The 22,727-nt window shown below is 41.9% G+C and overlaps 1 protein-coding gene across 1 annotated transcript in view; it reads right to left on the bottom strand.

The window, feature by feature from the left end:
* The window catches only part of PTPN14 (protein tyrosine phosphatase non-receptor type 14), a 112,696-nt gene extending 93,930 nt beyond the window's left edge, over nt 1-18,766 (bottom strand). The window contains exons 1-2 of the mRNA XM_061160955.1: nt 18,454-18,766; nt 7,219-7,388 (exon numbers count right to left, since the gene is read on the bottom strand). Coding sequence (XP_061016938.1) covers nt 7,219-7,388; nt 18,454-18,627 — 344 coding nt within the window. The 5' untranslated portion in view covers nt 18,628-18,766. The remainder of the gene's footprint in view (nt 1-7,218; nt 7,389-18,453) is intronic.
* Between the last annotated feature and the right edge of the window lie 3,961 nt (nt 18,767-22,727).

Below are 22,727 nucleotides of genomic sequence, written 5' to 3'. Positions count from 1 at the left end.
GGTGGGGCCCCATGCAAATAACTGCACAGGTCACAGGCCCACAAAGCTGGGCTAGGAAGACACTTACCAGGCTCCCCATGATTCACGAAAAGAGCGAGAAAGCCTACGCCAGGAAGTAAATAACATGAGCAGTGTAAGTTTTATAGACAAACTCCAATTTCCAATAAGTCAAATATGTGGAAATGAAATAAACGCCACTTGGAGATACAGTTCTTTCAGAAGCAAGAGGACATGTTGAGATCTGTTCATTATATACTCCCATTGACTAGCAAAGTGTCTAACGTGGAATAGGTGCTTAACACAAAGGTTGAAATAAAAAATAATGCAAATGGCAACTCACATTTTCATCAACTCATCTCCTTTGGGGAATCAATTCTTTTTGCCTTCAAGATGGCTGTTTGTGGCACACAGCGATTCTCCTCTCTCATCTCATCATACGTGATGTTGGCCACACAGTATAATGTTTGAGATTAAATCTCAGTATCAACAGCATCTTAAAATATCTGGCAGAAACAATTTCATTCTCAATCATCAGACAGAGAGAGAACAAGTTCTCATTCACTGGCTGGAGCTGGCTAGGAGAAGGATTTGCCATTCTCAGCAAATTATATTATCCACAGGGAATTCATGCTGAATCTTAAGTCTGACTTGAAGGGAGTCCCTATTTCCCAGCCCACGGGTAAACTTTAAATAGCCATTAAAATGACATTTCAAAATAATAAAAGAACTCAGAGAACCGGAGGAACAAAATAAATGGTGTTGTAAAAGGAAATGGAAACGTTACCATAATTAGAGCTTTTAAAAGAGACATTTTAAACACTGGTTGAACGCTGACTTGTTTACAATAGCACTCGAGGCAGATGGCAAGAGACTAAGGAGGAAACTTGAGGTATTTACAAGAAAGGTAAGGTGAAGAAAGCTTTTGTAAGGTCACTGGAACCACTTCTGGAAGCCTAGTTAAAAAACAAAAAAATTAAAACACCAGTTTGACCTTCACAGGGATGTAAAAAGTCTTCAGCGAATCTACCTTAAACATCAATAGAAATGCCAACAGCCCAAAACATGTAACTGGAAGAAAAGTGGGGTACCACTCCCCACCACCATCTAACATTGTAATATCGTTGTAACTCCCTAGTCACTCAGCATCACAACAGAAAAGGCACTCACACTCTTTATGGCACCTGAACAGTACAGCTTTCGACGTGGCCATGTATTTCCAGTTGGTGGAATGACACGTTGTCCCATTAGTTCTTTCCAGACAAGGAATTGCATTTAACATTGTCGAATGCTCCCTAGTAGTTCATAAAGAGATTAAGAATTTTTTTCAAAACCTCTCTGGAAATAACTGCTAGGCAGTTTTACCAAGCAGACTAGCATGTAGCCTCATCGTCCAGTACTTTAGCGAAGGTGGGGGATGTACAGGAGAAGAGTGATATCAAGAGAAGAGCGCCCCACAGAGGCTGAGAAGCACAGAAAATACAGAGGCTGCGCCCACTAGGTGGAGGGAGCCTGCAACAGGTCCCACCGACCTGGGGTTTCCACCAGATGTGCTACAAAGTGCCGAGACTGCCCTTGGATGACAGAGCAAATGTGCTGACCACAGCGGTGGGCACACTGCTTTGTCTAAACGACGCTCACCTCTAGGAGCGCGGGCCACCCCACCTCCACAGCGGGCTACAAATGTGTCCTGGAAAAGAAGGAAAGGTTATCTGGACGCCTTAGGACAATTAGAAGCCCCTTGCTGCTTGCTGCTGAGTTGCTCAGTTGTGTCCAGCTCTTTGTGACCCCTTGGATTTTAGCCTGCCAGGCTCCTCTGTCCATGGGATTTTTCAGGCAAGAATACTGGAGAGGGTTGCTATTTTCCTCCTTCAGGGGATCTTCCCAACCCAGGGATAGAACCCACATCTCCCAGGTCTCCTGCATTGTAGGCAGATTCTTTACCCACTGAACCATCCTGGAAGCCCAGAAGGCCCTTGGCAATATGCAAATAGACCATTCAACAGGGATAACGCAAAGACAAACATGTTCTGATAATGGAAAAATGCCCCAGAATCAAAAATTTTAGAAATCATGCATGCAGTCAAGGAACTTCAACCTCGAAGCCAATTCACTCTTCAAAAATTACTTCTTCTCTTACAAAGTGTTCTCTTTAGTATTGAAAAAACTAAAGAGGGACTTCCTCACTGGAGGAAGACTTGGAAAAACCCCAGACCTAAAAGAAAAGCAGTGATCTTGGCCAGCAGCTTTCTGGTTTCCCCTGGCTATTATTAGGGATCCTTCTGTTTGACTAAGAATTTCTCCACCTCTCACAAACCATCTTTTTTCATTCCATGTCCAGAAAACTCTGAACATCATGTGTTTATAATGAGCCTGTTGCTATGCACATCGTTAAAACACATTACAAAAATCTTTCCTTTGAGTCAGGAGGAGGGCAGAACGGGGGAAGATAAACTCCTAACCAGAGTTCCGTTGCTGAACAGAAAAGCTGGCAAAAAGGCAGAAGAGAAGCCAAGCAAAATGGAAAAAATTATGGTGGTCCATCCTTGAGTCATTTTAACCAAAGGGGGAAAAACGAACATTTTTAAAGCCCCAAGGTGATGCATCTTACAGCTTGGAGAGAATTCTCTCCCTAATCTCCTTCATTTTCATGGTTTCATGACTCATCCTCCATCTGTCTCTTAATGTGTCCTCTTCACCAGCTTTTTCACACTTCTTCAAGAATATTAAGAGGTTTTTTTCCCCCCTTTCATGAGTACTTCTGTGTGTATTCTCCTTCTGATAACTTTGGTCTTCTAGTCAATCACCACCTGAGTGTTGGTTCTGAACTGTCTGTTTCATCCCTGACTCCACCATAGCTATCTTGGCATTTTTCCCTCACTTATGAAGAGGCTTGTTTTTGAAAAGTCATATCTGGGAGATGAGAGGAAACACGGTACATCAGAATTAAAGGAAAAAAAAACAGGGGCTTCTCTGCTGGTCCTGTGGTTAAGAATCTGCCTGCTAATTCAGGGGACACAGGTTCAATCCCTGGTTCGGGAAGATAGCACATGCCATGGAACAAGTAAGCCCGTGGACCACAGCTGCCGAGCCTGTGCTCTAGATCCCGGGAGCCACAACTACTGAAGCCCACACGCCCGAGAGCCCGTGGTCCACAAGAGAGGCCACCACGAGAAGCCCGCACACTGCAACTAGAGAGGAGCCCCTGCTCGCCACAGCTAGAGAAAAAGCCCACACAGCAACAAAGACCCGGCGTGGCAGAAGACAAATAAGTAAAATTTTTTTTTAATTTTAAAAAACAGTGTCTTAATTTTCTAATTTAAGAAACTTCGATCATCTTAATAAAGTCAATCACCTTCTTAAACAGCGCGCAATCAACATCCTTCTCCAATTTTTGTTGTATTGTTCCAAATACCATATTAACCTGCAAGTTTTCAAGGGTAGAACTGTCTGAAGACGAGAAATGAAATACACATAATGAAATATACATTAAATATATCTTCATTTCACCTCTGTTTGATAAAACACCCCCCCCCCACACACACACACCTGCATATTTTTTTTTATATAGATTCACACAGAGAGAGAATTCTAACTTCTTTTTTCTTATTCAGAGAAGAAATGGCTAATGTTATAGAACCTGTTTTACTCTCAAATAGAGGTAGCCAAATCACTGCAAACATGTGTTGCGTGAAAACAAGTATGGTGGGCTCCAGACAAAGGCTTATTTTTGAAGCACAGGTGGTTGAATGGTTGCCTCCTCCAAAGGGTTGCCCGCAATGAAAGACAGATCTCTAGTTCTAATCTACGCAAACATCTTACTGTGCGGGGCATCACAAAGACTAACTGTTCCGTGTCAAAGCTGCGGATCCCAGGTGCTCTCAGAAGCCCAAGTCCATCTGCACCTGAGACGCCTGGTCACTCAGGAAACAGGGACTGACTGGAGAGCCGGTCACTAACCGACTCCTCGTGAATGCTGCTGGGGCCTTCGGTGAAACAGTCCTCTGGGATTCCACCTCCCCCCCACCACCACTGCTTCTCCTCGGCCACTCTGCCTGGAAGACAGTTTCAATATTCAGTGGAGACCCCAGATGCTTCTAAAACCTCCCAAGAAGGTTCATATTCCCGAGGGCTCCTAATGACTGTTAGTATCACAGCTCTCTTCCACTTGAATTCAGCTCATCTGTTCACCTCTAACATCAAACTCAGAAATCTTGAACACTCCAAAACGTTCTTCTGTCTGAACCAGGCCTCCTTTGCACTCTGGTCTATATGTCCAAAACTAAGGGTGAGTCTCAGTGAGCCAAATCTGGGTCATAGTTGGTGGCCCTCAACCTTCCCAAGTATATATATATTCCTTTTTTCTCTTCTTTTTCTTTTTTTTGGTCACACCGTGTGGCTTATGGAATTGTAGTTCCCCAACCAGGGATGGAGCCCAGGGCTCCCACAGTGAGAGCACCAGCCCTGAGCCCTGAACCCTGATGGAATTCCCTACTTTTTTTCTTGTCTTTATCCCTCTATCAGTGTTCCTTTATTTATTTACAACACTTTTCTCTCTTGTTTCTCCATCTCTCCAGCATAAGTCTTTGACCTGCTCTGACACCCCTTGGCACATTTCGGTTTTCAGGCCCTTTGGGACAACAAAAAAATTCCTGCAATGCTGGTGCATGGGGGTGGGGAGGGGAGTACCAAAAAACTCCTAATGCAAACCCAGCTCCTAATCACAAATATCCTTTTCCACAGAGAGAAGGTTATACCTGAAATTTACATAGGTTAGTTCCAGAGTTTAAGTCTAAAAAAATGTCCTTCAAAGTTCTGAATTATTTTCAGTTAGTTTTCCTGATCAAACAATAGTAAGAGAGTCTGCTTCAAACTCCTATGTTGAGAAACACTTCTTTCCTTCCTTATCAAACCTCTTACAGGAACCAAACTAACCAAGCAAGAAGTTCCTACTCTATACCTCAAGTTTTAAGATTTAAACATGTTTTGTTTCAGCTTACATAGGCAAATATTGACAATCAAATAATGCAGCATTAAGTTTACTTGTCTAGAAAATCTAAAACTGTAAACAGCTCTAGAGGTTAATTTATTGATTCCCAAGTCTGGATGAACATCAGAACTACCTGAGGAATATCATTTATTTTAAACAACACATCCTTGTGATCCCCAGCCTGAGACATTCAAGTTCAGGCTTCTGGTGCAGTCCTAGAATCCATATTTCAAATAAATGCTTTGGGCTAATTATGATCCAGCAAGCCCTGGTCTGAGAACCACTGATGATTCCAACATCCCATCCAATATGGCAGTCTCCTCTTCAAGACACCACACAGGCTATTCACTCTGAGCTACAGCAATTCCAGAGACCAAGGAGCCTGCTCTTTTGTAGGTCTGCTTGTTCGACTTTTATGTGGCTTTAATTATTAGAAACTCTGTTCTTATGTCAAGCCAAATAACCAAAGTCTTTCAACTCCTTGAACTTCATTGTTACTGACCCTAATTTTGTTCTCCAGAGCTGACACAGAATTCCCTCCCCATGAGAGTCCAAAGGCAGCTACTGTACCCTTGCAAGTCTTCATCTTTCTAAGCTTAAACAATCTTTTGTGTTTTTAACTTCATAAAGCATAATTTCTGAGTCTCTCACCACTTCAACTGCTCCTCCTAAACAGACATTACAGAATAAATCTGTCTAGAGGAACACCACTTCATTTTTTTTTTTTTCTTAGAGGCTGAACTTTTCTCAGTATGCATTAATTTATAGTCCCTGTTTCACCCTTGGCACTCATGGTTTTGCATTTAAAGGTCCAAGAGCTATGAATCAGCAAGTATTTATTAACGTAATGCTGTGTTCCTAACACTGTGTAAAGTACTCAAGAAGGATTCAAAAGCTGGAGGAAATCATCTTGATCTGATTTGACTTGAGGAGATTTGAGGAGATAATTTCTTAGACAGAAAGGACTTAAATGAAATCACTCAAAAACAGCACACGATGGTATATAATCAAGTGCTTCAAATGAATGACACCTGAAAGACTGATATAGGTTTCCTGGGTCAGTCAGCTCTCTCAGAGCCTCTGTTTTATAGAAACACCACCTATGTAACAATAGTTTGGATTAAAAAAAGAAGAAGATGGACACTATCACCGTAAAATGTAAATAAAAATTTCAACTGCATCCTTATTTCAGAAATTGAAAATCTAAGAAATGACACATATAATAATCAAGTAGCATACTGTTCCTTCCACCCCAGATGTCACTGGCATTGCTTCCAAAGCACTTTGAATGCCATGATCTGAGAAAAAGGCTTATAAGTAGAGAGTTTATGCAATTTCCTTCATTACTGGAAATAACTGTTTGATAAAACACCCCCCCCACACACACACACACACCTGCATATTTTAAGGAACATCAATAAAAACGTACTCATTTCATTCACAGAGCTTCGGACTAATCAGATCATTCCAGACTTAGATGCAAATCCCTCACTTTACAGATGGGGGAGAAATACCATTTCAAAGGCCGCACAGTTTCTCCCAGGTAAAGCAGCCAATGAGCAAGAGGGTGGGGCCAATCCCCGGGTCTCTCTGCCTCCTGGCATCCAGTTTCTTTGTATTAAACCTACCAAACCAAAACTCTTACCCTGTCTGAGCTTTCCTCAACTCTACTCCCATCTTCATGACCTTCTCAATCCTCAAATGCAAAGTCAGACGATGCATTTTGTTTGGAGACATTTAGAGGGAAGGAGTGGACCAAACAGCATTAGGTGGTTAATTAATTTTTTTTAATTAAATTCTAGCATATTTATTTTACTCACAGTCTCCAACTAATATTTCTATGCTTCTAGACACAAAATTCTACCTGTCTCAGGATCACTGCTACCTCACAAGCAGAAGGAACCACTGGCATGAGCTACACGGATTCAAACAAAAATTCTAAAGCTGCAAAGTGACTGGTAACCAATCCCCACCTACCTCACCCTCTCCTCCACTACACACACACACACACACACACACACACACACACACACACACACACACACACACACAATCCCCACCTACCTCACCCTCTCCTCCACTACACACACACACACACACACACACACACACACACACACACACACACACACACACACACACACACCCCTAAATCAACCAGCTCATCTACTTCCTCTGAAGCCTGGCAGTCCACACCCTTACTTGGAGCACGGAGAAAAACCTGCACCTACCTTGTGGCTTCTTGCTGAAGCCATGACACATTTGGCACATAGAACATGACTCCAAAGAAAAGCAGAGGCTCATTAGCGAATTTGTCCAGATGTTTCTTCAGAGGTTTCTCCAGCTCCACCCATCGTGCTTGCTGGCTCTTGCTGAGAAACCAAAGGCCAAAGTAGTGTGTCTAGGTAAAAAGACAAGACAGCATCAGTTCAGGCCTCCTAAGGGGCATCCTGAGACCACACAGGAAATATGACTCCGGCGTCTAACCTCACCTTTGGTCCCCCAGCCTGGACACAAGGATCCAGCTTTTACTTTGAAACCAGAGGCACACAGGACTGTAAACCACCCCGAGTCTCCAGATGGCAGTGTTCCCACCCATGGCTGCTACTTGCACACGTGGGTACAGATCCACCTCTGTTAGGTAAGGGCAGTGGGTGATACAGAGTGGAGACCATGCGGGCTTATTCTAAGATCTCGAGGCTGACTTCCCTGTGCTTTCGGAACGCCTCGTGATCTCACATGGAGCTCGCCGGCAGAGGCAGAGACAGCTCCTGCACCTGCTGCAAAGTAACCTCCTGCTCAGCTACGAAGATGAACCCTTCTGCCTACGTTAAGTGTCCGCAGCGTAGAATATTTTCATAGGGTACCTGATCTGAACAGAAGATGGATTCACTCTAAGCTTTAATGAAGTACTTTAAAAAACATTAGCCTCGACCACTTCATTATACATGAACTGCAGCGAGTCTCTCCCCCATATTAAACTGGAGAGTGGAAGGAGCTGCTCTTCGCAGCTGCCACAGGAGCCCCCAGTGGCTGTTCTTGGCAGATTAGTGGGGGGGATTTGATAGATGAAAGTGAGGTTTTTCACCCTTGGACTTGAAGCCTCAACTGGTTGAGTTTTGAACAACGTGCTAAATGATTAAAACAGGTACTTTTATGCATCCAATCCTGTCTTTATATTAATTCATGCTAGGATTTCAGGATTAGCACAGCAGTCAACCAAAAAAAAAAAAAAATAGATCACTGCTTTTGAAGCATTCTTTATATTTCAATTATAGCCTAGAATGGTTTACAGCACACCTGGAAATCTGCCTTCAAAGGCATGATTTCATTACAATGTTTAATTTCCAAAGGCATTTTTGTGCCCAAGTTCCCACTACAGCTGGCTGCACCCTCAACGATACAGTACATCAATCCCCGTCACCACACCACCAAAATGTGTAATCAAGTCTTGACTCTGAGTTTACTAGAAAACCAGACATATCCTTCCCTATATAAAACTGCAGATCTAAATATTCTAAAGGATATTTTTAAATGTGTGAGCTTTCAGATGGGACCGTTTCCTCCACGATATTTCACAGGGCAAGTCCACACCAGAAATTTATGCATTTCTCAAGCAACAAAATGCCAACAAACAGAATCAAGGCTATATTTCTATTTAAAACTTAGGCCAACTTGCTTGAGTGAATTCTGACCCTATTGTTCATTTCCCAGCTCCAGCGAGTCCATTAGTTGTTCCAGTGTGACTGATGATATAGAAGAAATGAAATGTGGCTGAGGGGAAAGAAAATAGACAAAAAAAAAAAGAAAAAGAAAATAGGCTTTGACGTCAGTTCATCTCCCAGCTTCTACACTCGCTGTCTCTGTAACTGTATGAGTGATGGAGCCTCCCAGAGTCTCGGAGCTTTCTCCTCTTTGAAATGGGGGTGGTGATTACCCCCATCAGCCACAGGCTGTTAGGGGCATAAATGAGATAAAGACCATTCACCATGTGCGTGGCCCACCTTACGTAACTACTTCACAAATGGAACTTTCTGTTGCAGCTATGCATCATCACGATCATCAGTCTCAGTAAAAAAAAAAAAAAAGCAGACAAGCCTCAAGCATCTTTGTCATCAGCTGCTATTGGTATCCCTGTCAACCACAGAATCAGAAAACAGAAGTTATCTGGAAATAAAGGGGAACAGGCAGGCAAAATCAGAAGCTGGAAGGTCTACGAGTAACATAAAAATCTAAAAAGTATAAGGAAAAACTTCACAAAGCAGTGTCTCCCCAAAGAGTTTCTTTAAGCGTCTCATTAAAGGTGTTTATGGGACACTGGACTATCACTCTGAAGCTTTCCGAGGGGATCTATCATGTGGGCTTAGGCTAGCCTGAAAATGAGGCAATCTGGGGACTTAATTTAATAAACCATCTGAAAAAGATCCAATGCAGTTCTGCATTGCACCAAATTCCTTCACGGAGCACAGTGCCGTATAAGGGTATTCCACCGTATTTTGGATGACTAAGAGTGAGTCTGTATATGATAAATGAGGTAATACATGTAAGCAGTGATGGGCTATGTGATAATTATTTTACTTGGAAAAGAGCCCTTTTGTAAGCCTGGGTGGAGAAAGTGAGGGCAAACTTTGCAATTGCTTAGCAGGCCAACCACGATTTATCACCTTTCATTAAAAGCAGTCTTGACATTTGGAGGTATGATTTTACAGTCCCTACTTCACTCAAACTGTAACATTCACTCAAATCAGTAGCACTTAAACTATAAAGGGTCCACAATAGCTGCATAAACATTCTATAATTGATTTTGCAAAAAAAAAAAAAGGTAACTTTTACTTCTCCTGTGCTTTAAAGTTTTTTAAGTTTCCTTTTCTCCTTCCCACCCAATCATTAAACCAGACCTGATCTCTGCTCTTCAAAAAAAAAAAGGAAAGAAAAAACACCCTGAGAAAGTATTCCATGGAACACACATATACACACAGATGCATGCATACACACATGCATACACAGAAAAGGAAGGTGATGAGGTATAAGAGAATCATGGTGTGAAAATAGTCTTGAGCTGTAATTAATAGTACAGAATTCCAAATAACAAGGCAAACCACTTTTAATGTCAAAACCTAAACCATGCCATAAGTTACTTTTGCTGCCACAATACAACCTTTTCCACAAAACACAGGGTATTTCTGGGTGACTCACATGCATTTATCCAATGAAACAATTATTTAACTATTCAAGAAATGGGGTTACAGTGCAGGAGAAGCAGATAACCTGGAGGACACAGTTTCTACCTGCTATGGCCAGAATGACCTAGTTTTTGAAGTGCTGAATTTGGTTATCCACCCCATCTGCACACTGTTTGGTAAAGCTCTGCTCCAAGTAAGGTTCTCCATTCCCACCTCATCCCTCCCTATTCTTCCTCTGTCATATGCCTGCTCTGGAGTGCTAACAGAGGAGAAAGGCCCTGTCTCCTCTCATCACCCTGCTCTATGCAAGTTCACAAGGCTGCACGCTCACAAGACTCAGCCATGTCTCACAGTGCATCACAAGAAATAGAACCAGAACCTAACCTCTCACTTAAACTAACATGTGCACCAGTGAACTTCCTGTGTATCATCCAAGGGGCCATTAATCCCATCCAGCCTAGCTGAGGCCACACCAGGCCTGTGCATAAGCCACCTGCCAATTTCAACTCCAGCTGAATTCTGAAAGCTGAGCTCCTCTGCTAAACATGGCCACGTGGTTGAAGAAAATGTGGTGGATTCCGAACAGAAACCCCCTCCTCCATGACCGAAAGGATTCTACCACACTGGCCAAGTAAAATGCCTGAGACACTTGCTGGGTTTATCTCCAAAGCACCAAACATAAGCCAGGTCCATCTAAGCCTCACAATACCTCTGTGTGAGCTCTAAATCCCATTTTATTTCCCTAGTTTTTTTTTAGGAAAAAAAAAACAGCTCTGGTGCCGTGAATTCTGCAATGAGTTCACTGAAGATAAGAAAAAGAAGACAGAAAAACCAGTTCCCAGGGAGAAGAACCACATCTCTAAATCAACTGCTAAAAATGCACGACTAAAATAACAATGGGAGAAGAGTCACCCTAAACTGTCATTTTCATATGAGTAGCTTCCTGGTTTATTTGGTTTGGAGTTTTGCATTTTAACAGGAAAGCATAAGTGTATGTGAGCCCACAAAAAATAGGATTCTTCAGTGGCAGACTGGCCTGTAAATCCGCCAGCGTGAAAGTGAGATCCCTCTTGTGGGATCATCAAAAGACTGTAATGAAGACGGCCTTTAAAAACAATTTGAGATGTTTCTGATTTGCTGTCCATTTATCTGTAAAAATGGTATTATCCCCCACAGTAGCTATTAATGAGGGTAAGGTTTGTTTCTTTTTTTTTTTAGGGTTTTTGTTTTTCTAGTTTTGTGACCAACAGCACAGCTTAAATGCTGTTTATAAGGGTTACAGACACAGTCTTGGCAATTACTAGGGACCAGGGATTAAATCCAATGATCTTATCTCAAGCATTTTGAAGAGGTAATCATCTAGAAGCAAAAGTTTAAAATACCTTGCATTAGGTTGTAAGGGTTTCTATGTAGGAGCGTATAGTTCGGTTGTAAATTAAGAAGCAGAGAGGTTGAGATGCCTCCACATAAAATATAGAGGAATTACACACAAGCATTCAAACCTTCACTGAGGTATGGAAAATACTTCAAAAGATGACTGGACATAGACTCTGAAATAGCAGTTCACGCAATTACATTCCAACGGCTTTGGAAAATAAACCAGCATACATCAGTTGGATAACTGCAAAAAACAACTTCTGCGCAATCAACCTCTACTCTGGAAGTCTGGGATTTCTACAACTGACACGTCTATAATTAACAACTGCACCATCTTCATTTTCCTAGGCAATCTCTTCGTAAAAGTACAGGAAAAGAAATTGCAGAGTAACACAGACCCAAGCAGCAAATCTCACAGCCAAGAAAAATCCCTCCTTCGGAGGCTATACCACTCACTTGGAATACACAAAAAGATGAAGACCAGGGGATTGCCTCACCTATAATCCGTCTATCTAGAAAAGAGACACTGGTGCCAATTTACCTTACAGAATTGACATAAAGCTAATAAGATTTCACATTATAGTCTTTACAAAGACAAAACGCAATACAAAATTCAGAAATCTCCCCAGCAGCCTACTCTTCAATCGTTTCTTAATCTTGGTTGATTATTTTAGTCCTCTGCAAATACAAACACATCTAGATGTGTTTAAGCTGGCTATAAAACACAGCAAATTCCACTATTATCTCACGGGGCCAGGGAATGAGGTGTTCGAGTACTCCCATTATCACAGATAAATTTCCAATTCCCAAAAGATTAACATAAAATCAAGCCATAGCAATGTTTTTAATGTAGGGTAGCTTTACTTTGATGAAAGGAAATGCATGTTAAGACGCTGCACCTTTATAAACTCTAGCCATTATGAAAATAGCAAAATGTGAGACACTTCTACCATAGTTGCTAGCTTAGGATAAATCAGCGTTCAGTAAAGATGAAAATATAAATCTGTAAAAGAAAAGGGGGATAACTTAGAGGACAATCACCAACCCTATGAAATGGTTATGGATTTTTTTTAGACTCCTTTAAAAACCAGGACTCTTAGTCCAGCCTTAGAAGAGACCTAAGAGTTATCAAGTCCATCCTTCCACAAAGTGCTGGATTTCCTATTAAAAAGTTATCTATCTTGAATAGAATATGGCCAAGAAGAGCAGTCTCAGGTGCTTTTGTTATTTATCCCTCTTTCATTTATTATATTTTAATTAAAGTGAAAGTGAAGTCACTCAGTCGTGTCTGACTTTTTGAAACCCTGTGGACTGTAGCCCTACCAGGCTCCTCCGTCCATGGGATTCTCCAAGCAAGAATACTGGATTGAGCTGCCATTTCCTTCTCCAGAGGATCTTCCTGACCCAGGGATTGAACCCAGATCTCCTGCATTGCAGGCAGATGCTTTACCCTCTGAGCCACCAGGGGAAAAGTACAGTCAATTCTCTACCATATGCAAAATAGACAGCCAATGGGAACCTGCTGTTTGGCACAGCTCAGGGCTCTGTGACAACCGAGATGGGTGGGATGAGGCTGGGGGCAGGAGAGAGGTCCAAGAGGGAGGGGATATATATATATATATACACACACACACACATAGCAGACTCACTTCATTGTACAGCAGAAACTAACACAAAATTATAAAGTAATTATATTCCAATTTAAAAAAAACTCCGAAAAAATGTAGAGTCAAGATTATTCCTAAAGGAAGAATTCCAGCATATTTTTACATTTTATTGGAATTATTTATATTCCTTATTACTATTAAAGTGGTCTCCTTGCTTTTCTTAGAACAGCAGTATTAAGCAGAAATATAATGGGAGCCATATACAGAATTAAAAATTTTCTAGTAGCTACATTAAAAAGTACAAAGAAGTAAAATTCAAATTTCAATAAATTTTATTTAAAATGGTCATTCAAAATTTTATGCTTTTAACATGCAACTTCTTCCCTGGATCTTTCCTGGGTTGGGAAAATCCCCTGGAGGAGGAAATGGCAACCCACTCCAGTATCCTGACTTGGAAAATCTCATGGACAGAGTAGCTAGGTGGGCTGCAGTACATGGGGTCGCAAAGAGTCGGGCACGACTGAATGACTAACACATACTTACATATGTAACTGATATAAAAATGACTAATGAGATTATTTTAACTTTTTGTCATACTAGATCTTCAAAAGCTGCTGTCTATTTTATACTTATTGCATATCTGAGTTTAAGCGAGCCACACTTCAAGTGCTCGATAGCCACATGCAGCCAATGGCCATCCTACTGGACAGCACAATCTGAAACTGTTCAAGTAACTGAAAGATTTTGGCTCAGTGGAAGATCATAGTTTCTATGATCAAAGCCACCTAAAAATGCAACAAGGAGACTTGTGAAAGGGTGAGAGTCCAATCTCTGGAGGGGCCTGGGTGATACCTTTTTTATTAACTTTTTATTTTATATTGGACAATAATTGACTAACAATGTTATGTTAGTTTCAGGTGTACACTGAAGTGATTCAGTTATACATATGCAGGTATCTATTCTTTTCAAATTCTTTTCCCACTTAGGTTGTTACAAAATACTGAGCAGAGTTCCCCATGCCATAGAGCAGGTCCTTGTTGGTTACCCATTTTATAGCAGTGTGCACAAGTCCATCCCAAACTCCCTAATTACCCTTCCTCCCACCCATCCCCATCTGGCAAGCATAAGTTCCTTCTCTATGTCTGTGAGTCCATGTCCGTTTCTGTAAGTAAGTCCACTTGTATCATTTGTTTTCAGAGTCCGCATATAAGCGACATAGGATATTCCTCTTTGTCTGATCTGAGTGGTTTGTCTTGTCAAGGAGACCACTGTATTGAGTGCTGCCTGACACTGAGATATGGTGGCAATTCTGCAAAAACTAACTCATTTAATCCTCTCAACAACTCGTGGAGGCTGCTACTCTTACCCTCTCCATTCACAGATGAGAAAACAAAAGCACAGGGTGGTTACAAAACTACCCAAGGTCACATAGCAAATCAGTGACAGCTGGGATTCAGACTTGGACAGGCTGATCCAAGCTCACAGTCCTAGCCACTAAACTCTGCTGTTCTCCATGTGCTTATTTTTCAAATATAAGACACAATCATAAGGCAGCATTGTTTTTAGCTATTTTTCTCCTAATCTAGCTCAGTTATTTTTCAGGCCTTGCGGGAGGTGGGAAAGGCACAAGGAGATGGGACTCCAGATAATCCTATCGATCCCCTCAGCAAACAGAGCAGCTCCATCTTATCTATTGGAGTTCCACCCAAGATCTCATTTGGGGAAAATGGAAAGGGTAAAATCCATTGATTCAAATATATTGTAACTGTATTATCAGAATCCTAATTTTCTGAGTCTCCTGTATCTCTCAAGTCTCCTCCTTAATAAAAATTCCCAGTCAGAAACTCATACGTAATTTTTTCCTGAACTTATTCAAAAGAATTAAATTTTTTTTTTCTTAAAGGGTTCATTTTATTTCCTCTTGCCAGGTTCTTATTATGTCTACCTAAGTGGCACCTCTGTGAGAAGGGAAAGGCAACCCACTCCAGTATTCTTGCCTGGAGACATCCATGGACAGAGGAGCCTGGCGGGCTATAGTCCATGGAGTCACAAAGAGTCGGACACGACTGAGTGACTGACGCTTACACTTATTTACTTCCTCCCATCACCCCAATCCCCATCATTTTCCTGCCACTTGATTCTTTTCTTACAATGCAAGGTGACTGTGCCATGCTTCACCTTGGAATCTTTTGACAGCTTTCTATTTCAAGGCAGTGTTTTTATTCCCCAAAGTATTCAAAGAGTATCTATCAGAAGGCTTAAATAACTGAAACATTGAGCTCAACACATTTTTTTTTTTAACCGCAGCACTTATGAGAGTGTTTCTCAAAGCATCTTACCACGGCCCGTTTTTCTGCTGCTACACATCCCTGGGTATTGGAACAGTGGAGTCAGCCTACCTGGACCATAAACGTGGACAGCAAGAGTAGCCACCTGGCAGACTTGTAAGAAGCATTAAATGAGCTGATCGACAAAAGGTGCTCAGCATAGCACGTGGTACATTAAAAGGTGGTGATTATTTTAATTATTTTTGTGACACGTTTTAGGAACAATGTCCTATGGGATTTATTAAGAATTAAAAGTACTTAGTCAGATATATCAAACCCTTCAAAAGTGGTCTCCACCTACCTACCCACACTAACCCTTCCTCCCCTCTCTAACCCCTACACACACACACACACACACACACACACGCACGCACGCACGCACAGATCAGTACAAACTGCCCTCTGCCCTCCCCTGAAAGTTCCATGTCCTTTCCTGTTTCTATACCTTGGCACAGGATGTTCCCTTTGCTTTGTTCCTTGTTTTTCCTATTCTCCCAGCTCTGGGGTTTTTGGGAGCAGGGACCCTGTCATATTCTGCTTCCCCAGGAGATGACGTTGCTAATCACATGAACCAGGCCTGGGAGCTGAAACAGCAGCAAAGCCATGCATTCAAAACCAGATCTGACCTTCGAAAAGTTTACCATATTAGTTCAGGGATTTTTGAGAAGAAGCCAACTGTTCTCCTGGCGTGGCCCTGCAATAAACCTCTTTTTTTGCTCCAAACTCGGACATGTCGGTTTGGCCTCACTGTGTGTCAAACACATGAACCTGCATTCAGTAACAGGAGGATGAAGTCACACAGGACGCAGCCAAACACCACCAGAGAGACAAGTGAGGCCTCTGGTGACCCAAGGTGCCTCAGGATGACCTTTCATTTTGTTGGAAGAGGAATATGTGCTTAACACTAAAACATGTATCCTTTTACATTAAGGCTTGAGTATATTTAAGAAATCATTGTTCATTAAATTAAAAAACAAGTTTACCATATGGACAGCGATCATTGTACATTTGTCAAAATCCACAGAACGTACAACACCAAGAGTGAACCCTCACATAAATTATGGACTTTGAGTGATATGATGTGCTAATGTGGGTTCACTGACTCTAACAAGGGGACCACCCTGGCGTGGGTTGTTGACAGTGGGGGAAGCAGTGCGGGTGGGACAGGAGGTATATGGAACTCTGTGCTTTCCACTCAAATTTGCTATAAACCTAAAACTGCCTTAAAAAACACAACCTGTTTTTGGGTTTTTTTTTTTTTTTACCACAGCATGTAGCTTGCAGGATCTCAGTTCTCCAACCAGGGACTGAACCCGTGTCCTCTGCAATGGAAGCATGGGGTCCTAACCACTGGACTGCCAGGAAATTCCCTACAATGTTTTGGGCTTTTTGTTTATATTTTTGGGGTGCATTGGGTCTTAGCTGTGGCATACAAACTCTTAGTGGTCACATGTGAGATCTTGGTCCCGGCCCAGGGATCAAACCTGGGCCCCCTGCACTGGGGGTGCAGAGTCTCAACCAATGAACCACCAGGGACCTCCCCCCGCCATAGTCTATTTTTAAGTTATCTAATACAACACCAATTGTAATTAATGTAGATCAAAATTTAAATCAAAATTTATTTTATTTTCCTAATACAAAGCTACTATCAAGTTTAGGATACACCTAAACTATAAAACATGCATGCTTTATGCCAATATACACACATATGCTTAAATGCATACACCCTAATGTGCTACTAATAAGGAAAAAAGAGCCAACTATCAACCACCAAGGTCAGAACCTTTCATATGCTTATCCAGTTGTGTCAGTTACCAAGTTACATGTATGCTTTGGGCGGGACAGTCTCCCCCACAGGAAAAGAAGAAAGTCAAAGGAAGACCTGAACACCAAAACCAAAGTATAAACATGAGGACTGGTCGGGAAGCAAGTGCTCAGGTGAAGCATCCTCCAGAGGACAAGAGGCAGCCTGCAGTAGGTGCCAAGGGGACAGGAAGACCTTCCCTGACCCCAGCTCCTGTGCAAATGGAAAGAGGGTGTGGATCCTGAGAGATGAGGAAAGAGATCAAATGTGATCATTTTCCAGAGGGACCACCCTGAGAACTGGGCAATGATATCCCAGGGCCCAGGACAATCACGGGCTCTTCCTTACCCTAAGGAGGGCTTGACTCTCAGGGGTCTGCCGTCATTTCAACACTGGCAACCGTTCAACCATGGTCCCTTACCTACCAGCCTACAAAGCTCTCAAGAAACAAATGCTTGAGTGGGTCTCTCTCAAAAGTCTCTTCTCCTGAATGTCTATAAGACTGCAAAACAGCAGGGCTTGCTTATTACCAAAGGGCATATTGCTCTAAGAGTCTCTTATAAAGAGAGGTAACGTGACTGTCTGAATGGTGAATGCTGGGTTTGCTTAAAGCCCAAAGAAAACATGGGTCATGAGGAATCTTAAGAGGAACAAAACTTCCATTTTACAAGCTCCCACAAAAAAAGCTTCAATGGTCATGCTCACTATAAATGCTTTTTTCTTTCTTTTTTTCTTTTACCCTCTTTGAAGAGGGGAGTATAGAAACAAACAAAAAATAAAAGCAGCTACATCCACCCTGTATGTGGGAGTTTTCTCCTTGATATGTAGCTGGAACATCAAAACCCCAGCTACCCCACTTGATTGGTTTTAAAGAGAGTAAATGACTTTGGGGAGGAGAATCTCATTACAGCCTTCTCATGGGCTGAAAACAAAGGGGAGCTGCCATACACTCACCCCTATTTCCTGCCCCCCGCCGCCCCCAGCCCCGTGCAAGCTCTAGGAGGTATCCTTGCTCCTCGCAGCATCAGAGCAGGCCCCCGCATCCGCCAAAGGTGTTACGATGGAGGCCACGCTGGGAATCACAGGACGCTTGGAAACCAGGCTGAGGCCGACAAGCCGGTCCCGGGGCGCGCCGTGGCCTCTCCACTCCTCGCACGCGCGCCCTTACCTCCCGCAGCTCCAGCCTCTGGGCCACCGCCTCCAGGCACTCCTGCCCGGTGCTCTCCACAGACAGCGTGCACTCGATGACGCTGCTGTCCAGCAGGCGAATGCGCGTGACAAAGCAGTTCTTGCTCAGGACGTTGTAGCGCCGCGTCCGGCGCAGCTTCAGGCCGAAAGGCATGGCTCCGCAGGCCCGGGATGCCGCCCTCGTGCCCTGGCGCCCACGCCCCTGAGACGGCCTCAGCAGCTTCGTGACGGGGCGCTACCACCCGTGCTTCTGCAGGTGCGGGAAAAGGCGTCCATGCCCGGCGTGACGCTCCGGAGGGTCGCTGCAAACACAAATGTGGCAGCAAGGTTAGGGCTGGAAGGAAAGCTCCGGGCGGCACACATTCCACCCACAAGGGCACATCCCCCTGAGGCACAGATTCAAGAGCCTGCAAACTCGCATGCTCCCAAGCGCCTTGGTGGAACCCATGCACTTGACCTCATCTTACAAGGGTGATATGACAAGATCCACTTCATGGCTAGAGACACAGATGTTCAGAGGATTAAAAGGACTCATCCAAGAACCCAGGTGGCAAAGCCATATTCAAACCAATGTCTATGCAACTTCAATTCACATTTTTTTAAGAGATCATATTTCATTTATTAGATAGGCACAGACCAAAAAAAAAAAAAAATAGTAATACCCGTCACTGAGGAAAACGCTGGGTAATATTTTTTGGTGAGAGTGTAAACTGATGAAATGCTAAAAAAACAAACAAAGCGTGGTTACTAATAATACATAAAACTTTAAATGTATATATCCTTTTACTCTCTGAACTTCTACTTTAAGAAATATTTTCTAGAGATACATTTGTCCAAGTTTGGAAAGGATATCCACTGAAAAATTGCTTATATGTAACACTCTAGTATTCTGCCCGGAGAATCATGGACAGAGAAGCCTGGTGGGCTAGAGTCTTTAGGGCTGCAAAGAGTTGGACATGACTAAAGCAACTTAGCATGTACATATAGCATAAAACTGAAACATTTTCTCTATCAACAGAGGATTGGTTACATAAGTAGTCCTATACCCACAGAGTGTAAAAATGTGTTACCCCTGAAAACTGAGATAAATATATCATTTGCAAAGTTGTTTGAATTAGGCTAGGTAGCTAGTGTATTTAGTGTGGCAATCTAGGACATGGAATTAAACGGAATAAAAAAAAGCAAAATGCTTACTGTATGCATAGATTCCAGTTGCATAAAATTAAAAATATGTAGAGAAAGACATATTCTTGTGTATACATTAAATATTTCTGAAAGGATGCCCAGAAAGCTGTTGGGTGGCTGCTTCTTGGGAGAGAAATCTTTGACTTTTCTGTGTGTTCTAATAAGGATTTATTCTTAATCTACTTACAGAGTATCACTTTTATAATTGGAAAAATAGGTAACCAAAACGTGTGCTGCTAGATCACTGCTGATAGAAGGAAAAGTTACTATATTAACTCTGCTTGAGTTAAAAACGGAATATTTATGACAGCGCAGGTAAAGAAAATCTCTTTCAATGTATGAAAGTTGTGTCCCACTCTCCGTGACCCCATGGACTGCAGCCCGCCAGGCTCCTCTGTCCATGGAATTCTCCAGGCAAGAATACTGGAGTGGGTGGCCATGCCCTCCTCCAGGGGATGTTCCCAACACAGGAACTGAACTCAGGTCTCCTGCCAGCAGGTGGATTCTTTACCCTCTGAGCCACTGGGAAGCTCGTTCAGTGCACACATGATATTTTAAATGATGGTTGTTTCAGGTAAATAGAATTATGAGAGACTTTGTGGTTTAAATGTTCCTTGGACTACTCTTGATTTTCTGTTTTAATTGTCGTGAACACAGATTTAATGATCGGGAAAAACATAGTGAATAAAATATCATGTTTACTTGAGAACCAACCTTCCATAAAAACCACCCAACAGCTTGTATTGAAGTCAGTGTAACCATAAGGTTCGAGAAGTCTCAGATGGGCAGCAATACTTGGAGTTCAATAAGATATTTATATCTCATTGCCCCTCTTTACCCAGCTATCAGAAAGTTTGCTTCAAGTATCATTAACTTCAAATTTCTTAAGTCTCGTCTCTATTCTTTTTTAGATAAACTTTTTATCTTATATTGGAGTATAGATGATTAACAATGTTCTGTTAGTTTCTGGTGTACGACAAAGTGATTCAATTAAACATATACGTGTATCCTTTCTCAAATTCTTTTCCTATTGAGGTTGTTACATAATACAGCCTGTCCGCTCAAGAAAGGAGGAGTGAAATCTGAACTCTTTTTTTAACTTCTAAATATATTGTCTCATTTTAATCCCATTACCAGCTCTCTGGTGTTGACTTATAATCTCTATTTTACAGATGGAAAAAATTCAATAATTTAGGCAATTCACTGACCCTGAACTTAAAATCTAATCTTGTTCCTCTTTTAACATTATTTGTCTTTCTTTTTAATATTTATACTTATTTTCTTATTTACTCTATTTTCTTATTATTGGATGATAGAAAATGAAATGAATATGCATTCAATTATTAATTATAAATTAGTAATTAATGATGAGTTAGTGTGCAACTTTTTTTTTAAGAAAAAGTGAATACATGAATTCTTTAATGTACTTAAAATCACAGCTGTATCCTTTTCTCACCAAATATTTAGACAGATGTGGGGAACCACCCTATTCTCATTTTGGTCCTTTACAAAATGCTTGATGCAAAAGCCCATCACCAAATTACACCAAATTTAACTCACTAATCACAAGATTTACTGACCCCCAGATGTCCTGTGAATGCCAGTGATGACAGTATTGCCATGGACAACACGAGAATGAAATAACAACAACAAAAGCAGCTTTACCACCCGCCCTGTGCCAGCAACGCTCTCACTGGAAGGTTTCCAATGCTCTCATCTTCCAAAGAAGCCAGACATGTCCACATGGCCTCTCTGTGCAACTTTCTGTTCCCCGTGAAGCACAAAGAACCATCTCCTGTTCATATGATCGTTCTGTTAATTTGATTCCCTAAGTCTGCCTTTAGGCCCGTTCCACACAGAATCACCTCTGAGCCCCCTAACACTTGGATAGACAAATAGGAATAGCTACTTGCAGGCATTCTTGAATTAATAATTCTAATGGCTTCAATATTTAGAAATCACTCCTTGTCAGAAATCACCCCAGGCCTCAAGCCAGGAGGTTGTCAGGACACAACCTTACAACACAGCCAAACACACTCCCGAGCCTCCCTGGGCCAGCCTCTGATGTCTGCCCTCGGCACATTCCTTAGCGTGACAGGTACATGTTTTATGAAGGCTTAAAATACATATGCGCGACTTGGGCTTGGTAAAATAGATGAATGTTTCTAAAGCACTTTATGTTGGCAGAGTGTCGTGTTTACCTCCAAGGTAGGCCAACCTGATGATCTCCTGATATCGGCAGAAAAAAACACGGAGGGACCCACCCAAAAAAGGAAGAAAAAAAAAAAAGAGTATCAGAATTCAACTATGGAGTCCTTAAAGAGTTTACTCCTCTCACATTTCCATGAACTTGCTAAAACACAGGGCAGAGGACATCAAGATTCAATTCCTATATTGAAAAACTAGAGAGCCTCAGAGAGAGAAAAATATTTGCTCTGTGGGCACAAGTCACATTTCTCATCCTGGGCGGGGCACTTTACCTTTGGGTGGGGCACTTTGAACACCTAGGAAGGAATGCGGCTGGCTTGGTGCACATTTATCCCAGCCACTGCTAAACACAGTCCCTGCTTTTAAATATATATTTGACAGGACACAATCCATAATACAGCGAGAGAAAAAGTACACCGTATAACAAAGTACACAGACAAACACTGTTTTTATAATGAACAAAAACACACAAATAAACAGGAAAAAAAGTAAGTTCACCAAAATGACTGTTATCTCAGGGCCCCATGGTGATGGTATCAAGCAGAAGTCTCATTTTATATTTCATACATTGTACAATCGTCCATCAGTCTCTGCAGGAAATTGGTTCTAGGACCTCAACAGAGACCAAATTTCAAGGATGCTCAAGTCCTTATGTAAAATAAAATAGCACAGTGTTTACAAAGAACCTATCTTACACTTTAATTCATCTCTAGATTACTTACAATACCTAATACAATATAAATGCTATGGAAACAGCTGGCCAGCCTGGCAAACTCAAGTTTTGCTTTCTGGAACTTTCTGGAACTTCCCTTTTCAAAAATATTTCTGATCTGAAGTTGGCTGAACCCACATATGTGGATC

The sequence above is a fragment of the Dama dama genome, chromosome 14 (assembly GCF_033118175.1).
Source record: "Dama dama isolate Ldn47 chromosome 14, ASM3311817v1, whole genome shotgun sequence".
Classification (NCBI taxonomy): Eukaryota; Metazoa; Chordata; class Mammalia; order Artiodactyla; family Cervidae; genus Dama; species Dama dama.
This window is presented reverse-complemented; position numbering and strand designations above follow the sequence as displayed.